The sequence below is a fragment of the Trichoderma breve genome, chromosome 6 (assembly GCF_028502605.1).
Source record: "Trichoderma breve strain T069 chromosome 6, whole genome shotgun sequence".
NCBI lineage: Eukaryota > Fungi > Ascomycota > Sordariomycetes > Hypocreales > Hypocreaceae > Trichoderma > Trichoderma breve.
Genome location: NC_079237.1, coordinates 3,193,457 through 3,212,094, shown reverse-complemented (window position 1 = coordinate 3,212,094; position 18,638 = coordinate 3,193,457). Strand labels below are relative to the sequence as shown.

At 46.7% G+C, this 18,638-nt stretch overlaps 8 protein-coding genes across 8 annotated transcripts; 3 read left to right on the top strand and 5 right to left on the bottom strand.

Annotated features, from left to right (window-relative positions):
* Window positions 1-7: 7 nt before the first annotated feature.
* On the bottom strand, window positions 8-837 carry T069G_09880 (peroxidase, family 2 domain-containing protein; the record flags this gene model as incomplete). The annotated part of the gene is made up of 2 exons (XM_056177090.1): window positions 8-632; window positions 692-837. 2 exons carry the CDS (start codon window positions 835-837, stop codon window positions 8-10), a joined length of 771 nt encoding a protein of 256 aa, XP_056025568.1.
* A 3,565-nt stretch (window positions 838-4,402) lies between these two features.
* On the top strand, window positions 4,403-5,876 carry T069G_09879 (uncharacterized protein; the record flags this gene model as incomplete). The annotated part of the gene is made up of 2 exons (XM_056177089.1): window positions 4,403-4,738; window positions 4,812-5,876. 2 exons carry the CDS (start codon window positions 4,403-4,405, stop codon window positions 5,874-5,876), a joined length of 1,401 nt encoding a protein of 466 aa, XP_056025567.1.
* Window positions 5,877-5,967: 91 nt separating this feature from the next.
* On the bottom strand, window positions 5,968-6,969 carry T069G_09878 (acetamidase/Formamidase family domain-containing protein; the record flags this gene model as incomplete). Its single annotated transcript, XM_056177088.1, has 1 exon — window positions 5,968-6,969. One exon carries the CDS (start codon window positions 6,967-6,969, stop codon window positions 5,968-5,970), a length of 1,002 nt encoding a protein of 333 aa, XP_056025566.1.
* A 911-nt stretch (window positions 6,970-7,880) lies between these two features.
* T069G_09877 (dynamin central region domain-containing protein) lies at window positions 7,881-10,161 on the bottom strand (the record flags this gene model as incomplete). Its single annotated transcript, XM_056177087.1, has 5 exons — window positions 7,881-8,111; window positions 8,182-8,703; window positions 8,758-9,438; window positions 9,580-10,005; window positions 10,054-10,161. 5 exons carry the CDS (start codon window positions 10,159-10,161, stop codon window positions 7,881-7,883), a joined length of 1,968 nt encoding a protein of 655 aa, XP_056025565.1.
* Window positions 10,162-10,709: 548 nt separating this feature from the next.
* On the bottom strand, window positions 10,710-11,276 carry T069G_09876 (uncharacterized protein; the record flags this gene model as incomplete). The annotated part of the gene is made up of 1 exon (XM_056177086.1): window positions 10,710-11,276. One exon carries the CDS (start codon window positions 11,274-11,276, stop codon window positions 10,710-10,712), a length of 567 nt encoding a protein of 188 aa, XP_056025564.1.
* Window positions 11,277-12,215: 939 nt separating this feature from the next.
* T069G_09875 (uncharacterized protein) lies at window positions 12,216-13,128 on the top strand (the record flags this gene model as incomplete). Its single annotated transcript, XM_056177085.1, has 3 exons — window positions 12,216-12,438; window positions 12,497-12,619; window positions 12,686-13,128. The coding sequence occupies 3 exons, from the start codon at window positions 12,216-12,218 to the stop codon at window positions 13,126-13,128; spliced, it is 789 nt and encodes a 262-aa protein (XP_056025563.1).
* Window positions 13,129-14,045: 917 nt separating this feature from the next.
* T069G_09874 (uncharacterized protein) lies at window positions 14,046-14,768 on the top strand (the record flags this gene model as incomplete). Its single annotated transcript, XM_056177084.1, has 1 exon — window positions 14,046-14,768. One exon carries the CDS (start codon window positions 14,046-14,048, stop codon window positions 14,766-14,768), a length of 723 nt encoding a protein of 240 aa, XP_056025562.1.
* Window positions 14,769-16,661: 1,893 nt separating this feature from the next.
* T069G_09873 (fungal specific transcription factor domain-containing protein) lies at window positions 16,662-18,569 on the bottom strand (the record flags this gene model as incomplete). The annotated part of the gene is made up of 6 exons (XM_056177083.1): window positions 16,662-16,714; window positions 16,769-17,079; window positions 17,130-17,365; window positions 17,430-17,526; window positions 17,606-18,337; window positions 18,415-18,569. 6 exons carry the CDS (start codon window positions 18,567-18,569, stop codon window positions 16,662-16,664), a joined length of 1,584 nt encoding a protein of 527 aa, XP_056025561.1.
* Between the last annotated feature and the right edge of the window lie 69 nt (window positions 18,570-18,638).

Sequence of the window (18,638 nt, the reverse complement as noted above, 5' to 3'; positions counted from 1 at the left end):
TAACATTTTAATCTTCAGAAAACTTTTGCGCAACACGCCCGCTGTTATCCTGTCTCTGCATAGACTTAATAATACCGTCAATTGCAGGATTCAGGTCAGCCAACTTGATAGTCCTTGCTGATGGCTGCCATCCAAATTCCGTAGGAAATCTTTCCTGCTCAAACCATGCTCGAATGCGATCTTTAGGGCCCTGATACGCCGATAGAGGAGGGTTAGACTCAGCATCAGGGCTGTGGTCTGACATCATGACAAGGACCATTGCGGCTTCAAACAGAGCCGCATTCATCTGGTTTTTGGAAAGCGCGTTTGGTATTGACTCTGATTCCACACGTAGTCGGGTTTTGGCAATAGAATCAATGTTAATGAATGATGTAGGGCTATCAGACATGAGGCGCTCAATTCGGAGGAAGTTTGGCTTCAAATGAGGATTACGAGACGTGTAATCATCTCGAGTGAGGGATGCAATGTGCTGCAGTATGTCTGGTGTGTTGAGGTCATCAAGGTCGAAAGTCTCATTACCCCATGCTTTGGCAAAGTCCTTGGCAGCGGCTGCAAATCCTGCTTCGATATTGAGGAAGTTTGTGAAGGCGTTTTCTATCTGTGAAGGCGAAATATGGCGGCCACTATGAGGACTTTAGGACAGTCAGTTAGTCATTGGATCATCCTTGCATCAAGTAATAGAGAGCCTTACAGATAGCCATGGTTTGCCAAAGTATTCAGCATTGGGCACGGCCCTCGCGAATCATCTGGTCCAGGCGGCATCCACTGCTGAACTTGGACGCTGGCATATGCAGCCGTAGCAAAAACCGCAAACGAAAAAACATTGCACAAAAGCATTGTGGCAATTATAAATATAGATATAGTACGAGACCGAAGTCAACGGTATTAGTGACGATCTGTTTGAGAATAAATGAATCCAGTTTCGAGAGGGCGATCGTCCTCTTTAAGCTTCAATTAGAACTCAACAATAATATCGAAAGCAAAACACCACTATTACTAGTGTCAGAGGATCCCATGTCTCTCCGCCTCTTTGCAGCTCGCGGCAAAGTCGGCCCTCAGTCTAAGACATCTCGTATGAAGGACGCAATTTACTTTTCTCTACGGAGCACGTCTCCACAGGCTCAAGTCTCAAGGGTGTAGGTGCAGTAGCGCGGTCTGCGCGGTCCAGGCGCCTGTATACAAGTAGTCAATGCCGTTGTTTCGCGGAGTCTGAGATTGTCTTTCCTTCTCCTCTGCAGTTGGGCTGATTCGCCTTTTACCGATCTAAGTGGCCCACCCAGAGATTCGGGATCCTGAATTTGTCATTCTGCGGGCCGTGGTTGGCCCCTCAGCCGTTTTGTCTAAGGCGGCATCTATCATATGCGTGCTGATGATTTGGAATTCGAGAGAGACACGAGAAGAAGGCTGGACCAATGTGATGAATAAGGAGGTCTTAATGTAATATGAAAGTGTATACCAGACCCTGGGAATTGCTCAACCCATGGTGATGGACTGGGTTGTAATTCTCAGGATGTAGCCAATAAGCAGCGGTAATGATTGGCCGTAGCTCTTTTTGATCTTCGCACATCTACAAAGAGAATTATCCTATTTAAAATGTGGATCGATCGTCCTCAGCCTCGCCTGAACTGTCGTATGAGATTATTCCAATTACGATCCCGGGGATAGCATCAACGGGGTTGGTAGCATTTGGCCCCATTTAGATCGCTTTAGCTCTGAACGAGTGGATTTCTTTAGCTCTCGTGATGTCCATTGTGGTTCAAAGGCGCCAGCAGATAACAAAAAATCGGCATCGGAGATCAGGGACCTGACTCAAAGGGTCATTCGGAGCAGATGTACCGCTGATTAGTGCAAGCTAAAACATTAGGGGGCGGAAGTCGAATCAGTCTTGGTCTGAGAAACGGCCGCCAAGGGTATGAGTAAGTCAATGATAAGTCCGAAGGACAAGACGGCAGTCTACGCAGCGATGCCAAGTTTAAAAATAGCTTCAAGAAAGATCTCAACGAAGCTTTACCGTTTGCCCCCAATATTGTACGTTGGTTGACTCTGATTAGCAACGTCGACTCCACAATAGGATTCTGTATTCCGTGCTCCGCTCGTAACTCACTCAATCAGCTCTCCGTCATTGCCCTGAGCGCGAGAGACATGATGCGGCTAAGCAGTGGATGATCATTTGAACACATTTTTCATCCCTGATTATCCTCAGTTCGGACCCAATCCCTCGCGAATAGATAGGATCGACGTATAGGATGCGATCCGAAATGCAAGCCGTGTTGCACCCTTGCAGATTTATAGCTCTAGCTCTCGCTTACCGAAGGGGTTAACAAGGGCTACAGAGTTTCTGAGCTAATAACGGGATTTCAGGGAGGGCTGACACATTGTTTTGCCTTTGGTTCAGTTTGAGAAAGAAACAAACTCTATTCTAGGAGAACATCTGTTGCCACGGGATGTTTTTTTGTCTTTGGAGTATGAGGGGCATTGTATGCACAGAGCTAACGAGATCGCAAGTTCAAAAGATCAATTGCGCTGGCTAACAGAGAAAGGAGAGAGAACGTCGCTTAGCAGCGTAAGTCTTCGTATTGTCAAACAAATTTATAATGCCGAGTGCACGATGTCACCTCCAGTCCTCAAGGGGGAAAAAGTCTATTCTCTCGAATCGCATCACTCCAGCCCCCACGAAGCTGGAAAATAACATGTCTTATGTTTCGGCGATCGGTAAGTGTCTCAGTTGCGATAGCAAATTCTTTCTCACCCCGGGACTTGGGTCAGCCGCTCTTCCGAAACCAGAATCTAAAAACGGTGAGCAGCAAAGACAGCGAGAGGAAGGCTAGATACGGAGTATGAGCCGTTGGCGAGACAGTAATCAGGGCCGAGCCGTTGGATAGTGTCCGAATTGATGCCCTTTTCTTCATAAAAATAACTTTAGACGTTGGATTGCGTATGTGGAGATGGCTGTTATTTACATAGCCTACCTCGGAAGGGGGGAAGGGCATATTATAGTACACTCGCGATCTGAACTGTTACCCTAACGTGGCTGGCAATGTTTTCCCGTCTGGAGCAGATATTGTAGTAGCACCCTATAACAGTATAGAATTAAACATGATAATCTATGGCCTAACTGTATTAGTGCTATATATGGGAATTGAGGTAAAGGTGAGTGTGGTCATGACAAGCATAAACACTGATGGATGAGGTTGAGTTGATAATGGCACTTCTCATAATGTTTCAATTAAGTATGGAGACAATATTGCCCAGTATTGGCCAACTTTGTATTTATACAACGAAATAAATGAGCCAATAACTTGTGTATGCAGAATTCTTAATTGTTGGATATTTCATCACTTAGATATGAGACGTGAGGGTCTCTTCAAGATGTATTAGTAGCTTACAATCATAAACAGTAATTTTACGGATGCAGGTATTATAAATAAAAATACGAACAAAATGTAGGACTACTAGATATTGTTAAGTATATAATAAGTCATTCCTTAGTTAGATGTGTTGATGTTCCTGACAGGTCATTCCAGGCAAGATGTTGGCTGGCGTTGCGGAATCTGGCCGTTAATGCGTCACAGGCTTGATTCATCCACTCTAGGCAGTTAATAGTTTGTGCTAGCTTGTAATTGATGATGGACGACAGACAGTAATATTCAATTGATGCGAGTAAATTTGTGTTACAACAAGGGTGAAGCTGTTATGCTAAGAATAAACTTGTAGACGCCGGGTACACACATAAGTTGGTGCTAGTGGCAAGCTGTAATAGACGGTCAGCGATATCGCAGCTCTAGAGGCTCCACAACATCCGATTTTCAAGTATAAATAATTATTTTACAAGAACAAAAAGTAATATGAAGTCATTTACATTGTCTAGAGTCCTTCATCAATCGGATGTTAACCGGATTTGACACCGTCGAGGTGCTCAACCTAGACCGCCGGATAATGTGAGCGCTCCATCTACTGCAGGCCAGCGGCTGGCACGTGCGACCATCAACTCCAACAAGTGGCTCGCAGATCGTTGGCGCTTCCGAAATACCGAACACATACAGCAGTCGAGGGGGATTTTTGTCAAGAATCGGCGAGGAGACTGGCGATTTCGAAGCAGAATTAGGTGCTGACGAAGCTGCTAATTTCATCAATAAACGCCTAGAAGCATTCCAGCTAACGTGCTTCGAGAATAGGTGGCTGCAGCTGAAAACATTCATCCATTCCCATATCGTCACCATCAATTTACCCGTGCTGGTTCGGGCGTGTTCCTGCATGAGATGAAGCTCAAGCACAGACACGTGGTCGCGGTGCCGTTGCAGGCCATCGGAGTTATATCTTCTGACGTGCCCCAGGAAGTCCTCCAAGGTAACATTGAAACCTAGGCTTCACTCACTGTCTATCCATTCAATCCACCACCATCATGCTGACTCGCGCCATGGCAGTGGGCGTCTTGGCCCAGGGCTTCGTTGTTGCCGGATCGCATCTGTCGCCTGTCGACACTTTCTATCCCTCTGGGCTCAATGACACGTCGTACATCAGCAACAGCGCGCTGGGGACCAATGGAGGCATCTACAGCGCTCCCGCCAACAGGGCCTCTCAGGGCTCTCCGTTTGGCGTCTACGACTACTGCTCCATGCCTCATCCCCGTGTGAATGAGTATGAGCTGCCCAATGACCGTCACGCCAAGCTGGTGTATCTCGAGTATCTCCAGCGACACCAGAGGCGCACCATGTACAACCTGGCCCCAGGTGGAGAGGTAAGAGCCTGTACTGTATTGTGGTTGAACCGCAGCGATATCGGTCTGCTAACACACAACTGCCTCGTGATAGAACCAACCATTTGACTGCTCCAGCTTTGAAGCCTTCTTGTATGGAGGCGAAGTGCGCGGCACCTCTGGTGCTCAGGTCTTTGCCGACGTCTACACGGACCCGAGCAACCCGTTCGTGGATGCTCTGCCGTACATTAACTCGACCTGCTTCTTCCCTCAGCTGACCACTGGCGGCTTTCTTGATGGTATCCAGCACGGCAAGGACCTCTGGGCTCTGTATGGCGGGAAGCTTGGCCTAATCCCATCCAGTCCCAACGACAAAGTCTGGCTACGATCCAGCTCCTCAGCTCTCACCCAGCAGAGCGCTGGAGGCGTCCTGCGCGGTCTCTGGCCTCACTACTCTGGCGCTGTGCCTCTTCACCAGCAGCCCGGCCCCGACACCGTCAACAACGGCTATGGATGCAATGCCAGAAACTCCATTCTGTCGTCCATTCAGTCCACCACCGAATGGAACCAGCATCTCAGCGTGACGGCTGACCTCAGGCAGTCTCTGGGAAGCATTCTCGGCGCTACTAGCAGTGCGTGGCAGAGCACCTTTGATCACTTCTCCGACAACTTCCAGGCCCGCCTTTGCAACGGATACGAGCTTCCTTGCAGCTTCACCGACTCTTCCAAGTGCGTGTCCAAGATCCAGGCCGAGGAAGTCTTCCGTGCTGGCGACTGGGAGTGGAACTACTACTGGCGCAACAACCCTCAGGCCGTCAAGTATATCCAGGCCACCGAGGGTCTCTTCATCGGCGAGATTGTCAACCGCCTCGAGGCCGTCTTGGGCAAGAAGCAAAAGTATGTCTACGCACACACTTTCATCCACGACGGTGATATTGGTCCCGTTTTGGGTGCTCTGGGAATCAACCAGCTGAGATGGCCTGCCATGGGCTCCAACGTCGCCATCGAGGTTTGGGAGACGACAGAAAAGTCGAAGAAGGCTTACTATGCTCGCGTTCTTTACTCTGGCCACACACTGCAGAGCATTCACGGCAGCCTCGACTGGATCCCGCTGAACCAGTTGATTGACATTCTCCAGGTGTATGTACCGGAGGACATTATCGCTCTTTGCAACTCATAGAGGAATAGACACTGTCTTACTTAGCTACTTCAATGATACACAGTTAATAGGCTGATATTTCCATTACCTTCAATTCCTACATCCACCAAAATTAGTCGACAAAAATCCCTAGCGGAATGCTTGCAGACACGGTATAAACGCCAAGCCCAATCTCATGCATCATCTTGAGATTACCAACAATACTAAACAGCATGTAACCCTCCACCTGCGTCAGTCCCTTTTCTTCTTCCAGCCACCTCATCATTTCCCTCACAGCCTGCTTGACAACCGTGTCGCGATCGGTACCTGTTATGAGTGCGCCATGTTCTCCCTTGCTAGCAACGCTCACCATCTGTTTCACCCTCTCAGGATCTGTCTCATAGTGAGGACCAGCCAACTTCCCTTTGCCCTTGATAACACTCAATCGCATTCGTGATCGCATAGTCGTCTCCAACGCAGTGCAGCAAATTTCGCCGTCTCCTTGGCAGAAATGCGCATCCCCAACGGAGAATAAGGCTCCAGGAACGTTGACCGGGAGAAACAATGTTGAACCTTGACCCAGATAGCGACAGTCAAAGTTTCCGCCGATGTCGTTGCGCGGATACAGAGCAAACTGCTCGCCTTCAGCTGGGGCCACGCCCATGGTGCCGTAGAATGGTTGGCATGGGATGTGAATGCCAGGTTTGAATACCGCGTAGTCTTGGCTTTCGGGAAGATCAAAGGTCATGATGTGCGGTCCGGGTATTTCGTCTTGCAACAGACCCATTCCGGGTATGACAGCAGTCCATCCCCAACTACCAGTCTGCAATTCGAGGATTTCAACTTTGAGAATGTCGCCGGGTTCAGCGCCATTCACATATACTGGGCCATTCACATAGAGTTGCCCTATGAGCTTCTCCAAATCTTTTGGGGATTGTATATCCAATGCAACAGCATCGGCTGTGGTTGAGTCTCTGGTGAGGTTCACGAATCCAGCATGGGTATTGTCAAAGCTCACTTCAGCACCTGAGTCGACTGTGAGGGATGGCTTGTGTTCTTTAGAAAAGGTATAGAAGGTATTGTCTGTCTCATAGTGGACATGGTGGATTGTTTTGGCGAGAGGTTTCCAGGTCATTGTAGCCAATTCGGTGTTATTGGAGGGGCGTTGATGTGTAAGTGTCGTTTATTGGTATAGCAACTGTTTAGGGATTCAGCTTGTCTTTATACCTTCGAACCAGCATCCGTCTGTTCCGACCAAGTGTCACTCTCGTATTCTATCATTCCTTCTGGGCCTCTATACCAACGTATTGTTTCTTAGTGCTGACAGGGGAATAAGCGTTCGACCTCTGTGGCGGTGGTGTAAGCAGAGTATGGTAAGAAATTGGTCAGGAATTTTACTCAATCTGTTCAACCAACACGCAACACATGATTGATCACATACGTGAGGTATCTTTCTATTATATCATGCCTAGAAGGGCACTGATACTGCCAATTGTACATGGAGTTGATGAGGTGAAAGGGGGGCTTACATGTGAGGGCACTCCCTCTGGATCGAATGTTAATAAGGGTTAATAAGGTATTTCGATTGCTCATCAGCATGATATTCACATGACATCAGAAACAGCGTCAATTAACATCGTATTATAAGACGAAGGAAAGGTAATAACATGGCGAAGCCCAATTCCTTGGCGCCCCATTGATAGCGCCGAACTCGACGCGCATCGCCAAGTCAACCAACTCGGATGCAGATACGAGCGCAACTCAATCATATGACATGTCTGGCTTATTAATTATATTACTTTATCATCATGATTTAGATAAATCCATTCATTTATTCATGCAAAACTAACATACTCTCTCCGCATTTGCGTTACAGTTGTGGGAAAACCCAGTGGGAAAACCACAACCAAGAGGTAGAATCGTGAAACAACCAAAACCCAAGTCCAATAATTCAGAAGATTACAAATTGGATGACATTACAACTCAAGTTATTGTAAACATAGCGAAAATGCTGCGATGGGAAAACGGACTGCGCCGGTCACGGCATCACAATGAGCTCTTTTGCAAATCTCTCAGGCTCTTCTTCAAGCCCTGCACCTGCAATGCCAGCTTCTCCCGTCTGGCGATCTGTTTCTCAGACTCTGAACCGATTCGGAGCAAGTCTTCTTCGGATAGTTGAGAAACAGAATTTGGAGAGAAAGCATTTGGCAAGGGTGCTATAACGTGGCGCTCGATGACTTGTCTCGCGACGTTATCGACAAAAGTCTTCATTGTAACCTAAAAGACACCCATGTCAGCATTTTATAAAAAGAGTTAATACTGGAACCAAGGGGCGGTGGGTCCTTACCTTGTAGTACGCGTCCAACTCTGTGATCGCCTCGTGGCATGCCTGCTCATCCATATCCACAGTAATGCGAGACCCAACTGCAGCGATGAACTTCTGGATATCCACATGAACGTTACTAACATGTAACTTTCCGTGAACGTCTCTTTCAGCAGAAACGGCATTTTCCACCGCTTTCTTCTGCGCGTCCAGCCGAGCTTTTTGGACATTGTCCGTATAGTAGTGATTATACGTCAACGGACTGCGTCGTTCGTCCTCGATAAGCTTTTCTAGCTCACTGAGTGCATTCTTCTCGGTCTCTTCAAGCCATTGCTGCAGTATTGAGTGGACTTGAGCTCGCATACTCTCTTCGGGGATGAGTCTTTCGACAGCCAGCTGAATCCACTCCGAAACTATCTTGAGAATAGCATCGATGTGGGATTCTGCAATAATAGGCCAGCGACGCGATTGCTCGTGAAACAGTTCGGCCAAGAGCGCCGAGTTGTAGTTCCCAGGCAACTCTTTTCCTTTTGTACGCGCATATGCCTATGGCGAGTATTAGAACGATGTCCCTTGAAATGAGTAAATGTATGTACTGACCTCTTTCACCCATCGCACCATTCCCGCTTTGTTTACAATAAGTTGTGTCGTAATGTCATCCAATTTGTCATCTTCCGAGTCGTCAGACTCCGGCACCGTATTGTCACGATTGACTTCAATTTTTAATTTTCGTCTTTTCCCAGACTCTCGCATGTAGGTTGCAAACTTGGTGTTTGACTTCTGCACGCGTGCTCGTAGTCTCGATATATCGCTCTCTGAAAAGAACCTAGTATCGATACTGTGATAGTTTCCATCAAGCGCGGCCTGCAAGAGCTCATAAAATCTCATGCTAAGGGCTGTGAGGAAATTCCTAATGAGATCGGTTGTAGGCCTGGCCTCTCCGAGAGACCTAAGCTCAGCATCTCTCTCAGCCAACAGCTTCTTAATCTCTTCTCTCACTTTGGGTAATTCTCTCTCTATATGAGTATCGAGAAGATCTTGAAGGAAAATCCGGAGATTCTCTGCGCCTACCCGACTCATATCGAGATTTTGGTTAGCCCAGGCCGGACCAGAGAAGAACCGCCGCTCTAGGTTCGAACGTGCAGCCATAGTGACACATTCTTTGAGCTCAGCAGGACTGGGATTCTTAAGGAGAAAGAATCCCAGTTTGAGCTTAATATTGTCTTTATTCTTCGCCACAAGTACGATTTTGGCTTCGCTGCCATGATTTATTAAATCAGGCTTTGTGATGATCCCAACGGTCCTTTGACCAAGGGGGTCGTGAGTTCTCGCCAATTTAATAATAGGTTGATTGGCCATATCGTTGCTTGCCTGTAGAACAGCCAGAATTATTGTTCGCGAGCTCTGAAGGTATGATGCTACCATATTGTGTACAGCTTCGACATCTTCTTCGGTTTGCTCTTCGTTGGCAACAGATATGAGCCCTGGCAAATCCACCACACTGAGGTGCAATCCAATTGGACCGGTGACCTCTATTCGAAGAACATCAACAGAGAAGGCGCTGGCGTTTTCGTTGTCGCAATATCCACGAATATTCATCAACCTTGACACCTCTTCGATAACACCAGGCAACTCTGACATATCCTTCAATTGTTTGCGATACGCAGAGAGGGTCTGCTGAACTTCTGCAGGCCGCGAGATGTGCGGCCTGATGCTGGCAGTAATCGTAACCGACTCGCATTCTGTATGCCGAAGATTGATCTCACTGGGAAACCGAGTACAGAGTCCTTCCTGTCGAGGGAAGGGTATTCCCGTAACGCCCTCCAAAACTGAGCTTTTACCAGTTGACTGGTCTCCACAGACGACCAATGCCGGTAATGAGATCAGGTCACCTACACCGTGCGCTCTGATTTTCTCGACCTGGTTTAATCGTTGACTAGATTTGGAAGTCCGGAGGTGACTGAACTTCCCATCTGGAGGCTCGCCATCGCTCTGTGCGGTCATGGTATTGGGTGAAATAATTTTTTGAGATTGCAGATTGTTTCAGGTCTTCAATACACTCCTTGCTGGGTAGATTTAATGGGAGGATAAACGATCTTTATTACAAATGAGATGATGAAGCAAAATTGGAATGCATTAGTACAGCTGATCGTTTTAAGACAACATCTCATTTCCTGATCAATGCCGTTAGATGTTTCAGCACTAAAATATGAGATGCAAACAGACGTCTTTCTAACATTCCTTGAATGTCTCACCGTTTTCGTTGAATGGAGGTATGACCAATCAGGAGATGGATGATGGCCAACCATCCATTCAGTCCGCAAACGCCTATGATAATGATTTACGCATTGAGAATCCTAGTGTGTAACCTACACGTGGGGAATCAGGAGAGAATTTATGAAACCGAAACAAGAGGGATTCTATATTTCACAGCATTGCAATATGTAAGTGTAAGAAATGCCAGATTAGATTCATCCATATATCAATAATGCTTCATCCTTTCCGATCAGTCAAATCCGTCGTTAATCTCCAATTTGTATCTTTCATTCTTCTTATCTGCCCCAGCCAGCCTGATTGTTTGTAGGGTCAACATTCGTACCACGTCTTCCCCATCCTGCCTGGTTGTTGGTAGGGTCAACTGCGGTACCTCGCTTGCCCCAGCCGGCTTGGTTATTCGTGGGATCAACGGCAGTGTCGCGTTTCCCCCAACCAGCTTCGTTATCAGCGAGGTCTACAGAAGTGTCACCTCGTTTACCCCAGCCAGCTTCATTATCAGCGAGGTCCACAGAAGTATCACCTCGTTTGCCCCAGCCAGCTTCATTGTCAGCGAGGTCTACAGAAGTGTCGCCTCGTCTTCCCCAGCCCGCCTGGTTGTTCGTAGGGTCAACAGCGGTACCTCGTCTGCCCCAGCCAGCTTGGTTGTTTGTAGGATCAACCGCAGTGCCGCGTTTGCCCCAACCAGCTTCGTTATCAGCCAGGTCGACGCTAGTATCACCCCGTCTTCCCCATCCAGCTTGATTGTTCGTAGGATCAACAGCAGTACCACGCTGTTCAACTGGAGCAGCGTCGACAGCGCCCAGAAGGGCCAGGCCCAAAGATAGAAGCTGGGAGATCTTCATATTGTAGAAAGAGTGGAGTAATGCAAGGCAGACTCGTCAAGTTGTAAATTTGCTTTTCGTGTAGAAAATTTACAGGCGAGATGTTCAAGGTTGAGCCCGAGTTTTGTAGGATACATGAATAGCTATATTAAATTCAAGCTGCCGGTCTTTTTAGTACCTTTGTATGCGGACTTATTTGCCCTCGCTTATCTTTTACTTAGGACATGGGTGAATGTGAATGAGAGCCCACCTTGTATCTCATAGCATCTCTCTACGGATAACTTCCATCAATTTCCATTTAGTAAGAGTATCTATTTCAGTATCATTTACTGACCAATACTGGCTCAAAGATGGAAATTCTTTCCGGACCAAGCAAGTGTATTCTTATGATACGTTGCATCGTTCCCACACAGACCTCTTCTTCTGCAGCAAACTTGGTTCTCCTCCGTCATTCTCTTGAACTCTTTGGGCCAATGATTGTCAAAACTTGTAAGAGGACGTGCATTTGAGCTCAGCGTACGGGTTTTCCGGGAGAAATGATATCCTATACCAAAAGTAACCTTGCATGATTAGCGCCCACCTCGAATCCTTCGCTTAGATGTGCATGGGGGCTAGTTCAACTTCTCCGCATCACCAAATCTGGGTGAGACTCAGTTATGCAAGTACAAGGATGATCAAAATGTTGTCTATCAAGTAAACAAGGGCAATTATGCTCATAGCAAGAATTTAGTATCATGCTTCCAATCCAATGTAACCTAGATCCTTGCCATTGGCTATCTTTGGCTGTCCAGCCTGAAAACGTCTGTGTCGTTCTAGTCATGAGAACATGACGAGCTGCTAACTTTTTTTACTCAAAGGGCCAGTGAATGAAATCTACAGACGGTGGAGTTCAAGTGTTTCCTGGCTATTCACCTCTCATTTAGTCGCCAAGTGATATTACGCATAGGACAAACAACCAATATGGCGTCCGTGGCCTCTGAAGAGTTTCATGACGAGGAACATTTACTAGGTGATGATGAGAAAGACAGAAGCCACAACGAACGACCTTCAAAAAACGTGTCACGGGCGAAACTACTCCCATATTCCGTTGCGTTCAACGTTGTGCTACTCTTGGCACTAATATCAACATGGGCAATCTCATATCGGAAATTCGCACAGCTAAGAATATTAAATGCAGTTTACTGTGAGTAACTATCTCCAACGTACAAGTTGACGGACAGATATCCTAACTTTGTCAATAGCTCCAGCTGAATCTGCAATTGAGTACAAGACAGTAGTCTTCACTGGGGGTCTACATGGTGATAGATCTGCCTACCAGGGATACTCTGAGGAAGTCAATGAGAGGTGGAACAGTCTTTTCAATGGTAATCAAATTCCCATGACGAAACCATGTAGACGAGAAAAACATGTTAACCCATTGTAACTTGAAGAGATTGGCATTTCCCAGATTCCAGCGGCGATGGCAGCTCGACTACCCAATGCTACAACACCAACCGCTCACGACCCGAAACAATACATGGTTGAACTAGACGTCTTCCACCAACTTCACTGCCTGAATTTCATGCGCAAGATTGTCTATCCGGACATTTTCAAAATTGATCTAACACCTGGCACAGAAGAGGGCGAGGACAATGTCTATCATCTGGAACACTGCTACGACCAGCTTAGGCAGTCAATTCAGTGCGCATCAGACGTAGGCACTATCTACTGGGAGTGGAGTGAGCCAAAGCAAAAGATGTTTGGTAATCTACGGACAACGCATACATGCAAGAATTTTGAGAAAATAAGAGAATGGGCTGCTCAGCATAAATTGGACGAGACTTTTGACCAGTTTCATAAGGTTGAGGGAGCTCCAATTCGGCAATCAAATTAGACGTATCGTTAGAATCACATAGCATGGTCATTTTCGTAGTTCCTGCAAGTAGATACACGATAAAAGAATAAATTCCAGATCTATTATATGTATCATAACGAACAATTCTACAAATCGCAACACTATAAACAGAATCTTTTTTCCACCAATGTACTTTAACTTTGACACACCAAGTGGCAACATTACAGGAGACCGATAGGCCAATCCTTCATTCTAACTGGACGTCATTGCAATGACCTTGAGATATCATATCCCATCTCATAACTCCATGGGGAAGGTACAAAGAGACTCTCTTTTTATTGCATCATGTTCAATATGATCTACACGCTTCTAACTTCCTTTTCACCGACTAAACGGATATTTGGGGGCGCAGGATTGGATCTGCAATCCCAGCTTGATCAAAACAACGCAATCTGAGTCCCGTGAACAGATTTTCGGACGTGTAACGTAGTCTATCCGCCCATCGCTTTCTCAAAAGTACCTGTAAATAGGAACGATTGCTAAGCTTAAAGAGATAACATCCTTAGCGTAATGTTATATGCATGGCTAGTCTTTGCCCCATTACCCTTGTCAGCACGCAAATCCGTCTAGCCTTACGGCAATTCAGCTTTCACCTACCGGAAAAGGAATGAATCTCGGGTATCTCAACGGTCCCGAGCTCTCCGTCTGTTGAAGGATTCAACCCCACACAATGGTATGCGAATACACAGGTGGACTTGATCCATGTTACCAAGGGCCGATATTTCCAGTTGAAGCATATCCTAAACTCATCATCTTGGCGAGCGTGCGTGACAAAGAGCCGACGCCTTTATGTCTCGGCGTAGGTCCGAAGTTCTATGAGAACTCTGGGGTTATACTCCATTTTCATCATCCATTTCCTCACTTGCACATGCGTTTGCCGCCGCAACGACTTGATCATGATGGACCGACTTCGCGAGAGTTCTCTATTCACCAAGACAAAGTCATCCAAGCAAGAGTATGCTCAAATTGACGGCAATGACAGTGAAGAAGCTTTGTTATACCAAGCCACTTCAGCTGCACGGCCTCGTTGGCGCCTGATTCCTCTCATCTCATCATTTTTACTCGGCGCATTGACTGTAGTGCTGGCACTTGGTCTATGGCAAATGATCATCGCCAATAAGCACAACACAAGGACAAATCGACCTTTTCCCGAAATGCGCGAAGGTGCTGATGAAAAAACTGGTCTCCCATTAAGTTGGTCTCACGGCGACTGTGGTAACTCTCCCGCCGACGCGCAAGCCCTCGGCTGCCGATACAGCATCGTGCTGCACTCTTGGCTTCCCCAAGATTGCCTTACGGATGATGACATGGAAGACGAAAAGCTCATGTATGATGGTCGCAATTGGCCATATGAAATCAATGGCAGAAATCTCACCATGGATGAGCTTCATCTTGGTGACTATGGTCACTTTACTACGACGTTTGACTGGCATGTTGTTCACTGCATGTACGTTTGGAAAAGAATTCACAGGGCAGCTTTAGATGCGAGCCGAAAGATTGACTCGTATACGGCAAATTTCCACCATACAAATCACTGTGTTAAGATGATTGGTGGTGATCCGGGTGGCATGAAGGACTCTGGAACCAAGATTTTTGTCAAATATCCCATCTGTGCTTAATAGCATACACATTTTGTACGACCTAAGAAGATAAAACCAGATAATACAAACCTGTATCATGTATGACTTTCGCTCTAACTGAAAACTGAGCGTTGTACCGAACAAGCTGGATACGTGCATGTCGACCTACTACTGCAGATCCCCCTCCTTCGTTAACTCGCCTCCACAGGATTCAGACCAAGATCTTATATGCAGAATCCGGCTAGACTAACTCTGAGCAATATGCCTCGCTTGGCCTAGTCATGAATCATGCATCCCTCCCTGGTACGTTGCATTCGGTGGCTGATGGAGTGTGATATCACTCAATCTCCACCCTTCTTGGGACTTGATAGATGCTCTCTGACCACACTTCTCCTCAGAGTTAGATAATTTTTTTAAAGTTTTGAGAGCACTAGGAATATGAGGTGATTGATGAGGGAAACAACAACATGTTTATGTCCAAGGTACCAGACGCTGAATACAAACGACTTACTGAAGGCGATGATTCAGATACTGGAGAAAACGTACAGTCACAGACAAACAAACGGCTAAGTCTTCTAGAACAGTCATTCAGAAGATTCAATGTCATACATGCTTCAATCCTCCTCCTAGAAGCGATCTTATGTGCTCTCCTCATCGCAGGCTTCATAGTGTTGAATCAGACGAGGCGGGCTGTAGGGTCAAATGTTTCCCTCGATGGCTTGTCACAGCTCGGATCATATAATACTTCTATGAAATTTCAAGATGGCTCCAAATATATGGCTGATTCACATGATGCTGATAAATATTGGAGAGATCTTCTTGATAGCGGAGGCGTGATATCATTGAATACAGAATGGGCTCGGAAACAAGGATTGAGACAATCAGCGCAATCCCCAACAGATCCTTCCCAGAGTATTTATCAAGTGGACGTCTTCCATGCCCTTCACTGTTTAGTATGTTCTTATTTCTTACAATTCTCTATTATGTAGTCTAATCTAACTGGATATCATAGAACGCAATCCGACAAAACCTCATGTCTGAGACACCTCCACCATGGGACGAGACGCACATGCTCCACTGCCTTGACTACGTTCGCTCCCAACTACTTTGCCATCCAGATTTGACACTTGTCACAACCAACGACCTGGAAGAATTTGTTCTCGACGAAGTACATACTTGTCGCGACTATAACGCGATGGCCGATTGGGTATATAGGCATCGGTGGGTTGAGTTTCCGGAATGGCTAAAGACAAAAAACACGAAGAACAATGGCCACGAGGCGACTCACAATCACACGATGGCAGAGCCCTCAGGCCACGATCACTCATAATTCCGACTAGCAACATAGATCTGATTTATTAGGGTCGTTGAACGTGGGCTAAAAATAATACATAACTGTCATCATCTGCACAAACACATCGCTCACATCGCTCATTGTCGCTTGCATGGTTAACGAAGTTGTATAATAAGTTGTGAAGACAATTATCAAGGGTATGGAATCAAACTTGTGGAATCGTATGTTAAACGGCAGCCAGCAATTTAACCATCCCAGATAAACTTCTCTATCTGGCAGTAAACGTACGAAGAATGTGCCCAGACAAACGCAGCCCGTAAGCCCGAAACCCCGCAAGTCCGCAAACTTGATTGAAACACCGCAAACACCGTAAAACACCGCATTGTTACTTCACGATGATGCACCTTGATGGATAACTTGAATACCTTATTAGAAGAGAAGTATCAGCGATAGTTAGCGTGAGATGTGCTTAGTACCTAGTGTGAACCTTGTAGTGACATTGAGGTTGGTTTTTGAATAAGACATCAAACATCATACCTAATTACTTTGCTGCATAATTCCTGAACATAACCCAAAGCTTCCCTATGTAGCCGCATCCAATCAATGCCACGACAAATTATAACACCCAGGAGCACATTTTACTCCATCACAAGCAGAATCTCTTGCTTCTCTAAAAGCGAGAGGTACGCGGCTATAAAAGCTGTTAGTGGAAGCAATTTCTACGAATCTTCAAACAGCCACCTACAAGTGCAAAGCCATCGATTTCCGACGAGTTTCATGCTTTTTCTCAAGATCTCAACTTTCTCTCGATCGCCCCTTGTCTGAGACTTATGTGCTATCCTCAAGTGCATTGAGGCTACCTTGTATAACAAATGAACAAGAAAGGGGCTGGCAACATCACAGAGCTGTTCTGAATCACCATGGATCAAGGTCAAAGCCATGTCTAATGTTGCTTGTGAAATGATAGCACTCTCGGAGGAGAGCTTTTGACCAGAGTCACTTACACACATACCCTTGCTAAAAGACGAGTAGTCGAGCGCGAGAATACCACTATTACTACATTAGTCAAACATGCATTAGTATGAAGAGGTTGAGAACTGCCCTACGCGTAACAGACTGCTGATTGGCTGCAGTATTCTAATCGTCTCATAGATGCCTCGATATTAGAGACGTTGACTAGCGCAAATATTGTGCGTCGCAACTGGGCAGTCTCGTTGGACTCCTCAGAGACATGATGTAGAACCTGGCTGAGGAGATGTGCGGCCTGCGCAAATCGCGCAAAGAGCCCCAGGTGGTAGCTATTGGCTGTTGCCAAAGTATAAATACGATCAGGATTGAGTACCTGCGGGATAACGTTAGAAGTTCCCCTGTGAGATGATGTGAAATAATGTTCACAGTTTACTCACTCCGGATTCCCACACTTCATCATCTACAGGCAAGTAACTCTCTAAGCCTGCATCTGTAGTAATAAGGTGCCGTTTAGGATTACTCAAGTTCAGATATCTAGAAATAGCATCAATATCTTGCTGTTGCCCTCACAGAAATGGCAAATTCCAGGAACCTGACAGTCGATGTCACATACCTATCGAGAACCAAAATCGCCCACCACATACGGCGGCATTCTTCTTCTTCAATCCATTGGCCCTGCGCAGCGCTTGATGAAAGAATAGACTTTTCAATACCCAGGGCCGTTGCGTACCGAGCACAGGATCCTACCGAGAGATACGCCGCCGGGTAGATGCCATGTCCTAACTCGTAGAGTGCGATGAGAATAGAAGCCTGGAGAACTAGAGTTGACAATACCCCTGAAGCCTCAATTTTAAATTGGAATAGCTTCACCGTCTCGTACAATGGCGTGTTCCAGGTTTTGACTCGTGTGAAGCTTAACTTCATAGACAGCACGAGCAGAAACAACTCAGCTCTCTTGTAGGTTAACCGATTGAGCAGGTTCGCACAAAAATGAGGCTTCGATATGATCGGCATCCACATGTGAACCGACTTAAAGAACTTGGCAGAGGTGGCCTGAATGTCCAGCACGCTCCCGACCAACTCGGCTATGTCATCTGTCACCTCCACATCGGCGTTTACCACTTTCAACTGCGCCTTGGAAAAGACCTCGGGATCGAGAAAACTCTCCGCAATGAAGCTGGAACTGGCAGAAGGAAACGAGAGCTGGCGCACGTCGTGCTTCTTCTCAGCCAATACAACGGGAGGCGGGTCGACGATGGATTTTCCCACTGGCAGAATCGCCTTTATGCGGTTCTTCAGCTTCTCTCTTTTCCGACGGCCTGGGTAGTTACATGGAGTATTCTTCCTACACAGGTGTTACTAAACACTGATTTGCTGCATCCTCGCATCATCCGCAGCAGCGGAGGTGAAGGGCAGACTCACTGAACGCAGAGTGTGCATTTCGGGTATATTTTATCGCAGCGGCGTTTCGATTGGCGGCATGTCGCACAAGACCACCGCAAAGCCAAAACCCCGAGGGTGCTGTGATTTGCCACGGCTCGAGGCCGTGGTGACGGGCTTTCGTTGGAAGTGGACATTGTGCATGCGCGAGGATGTAAGGTGAGCGGACTTATAACCGGCGGCGTGGGGACATGCGGGCTTATAAG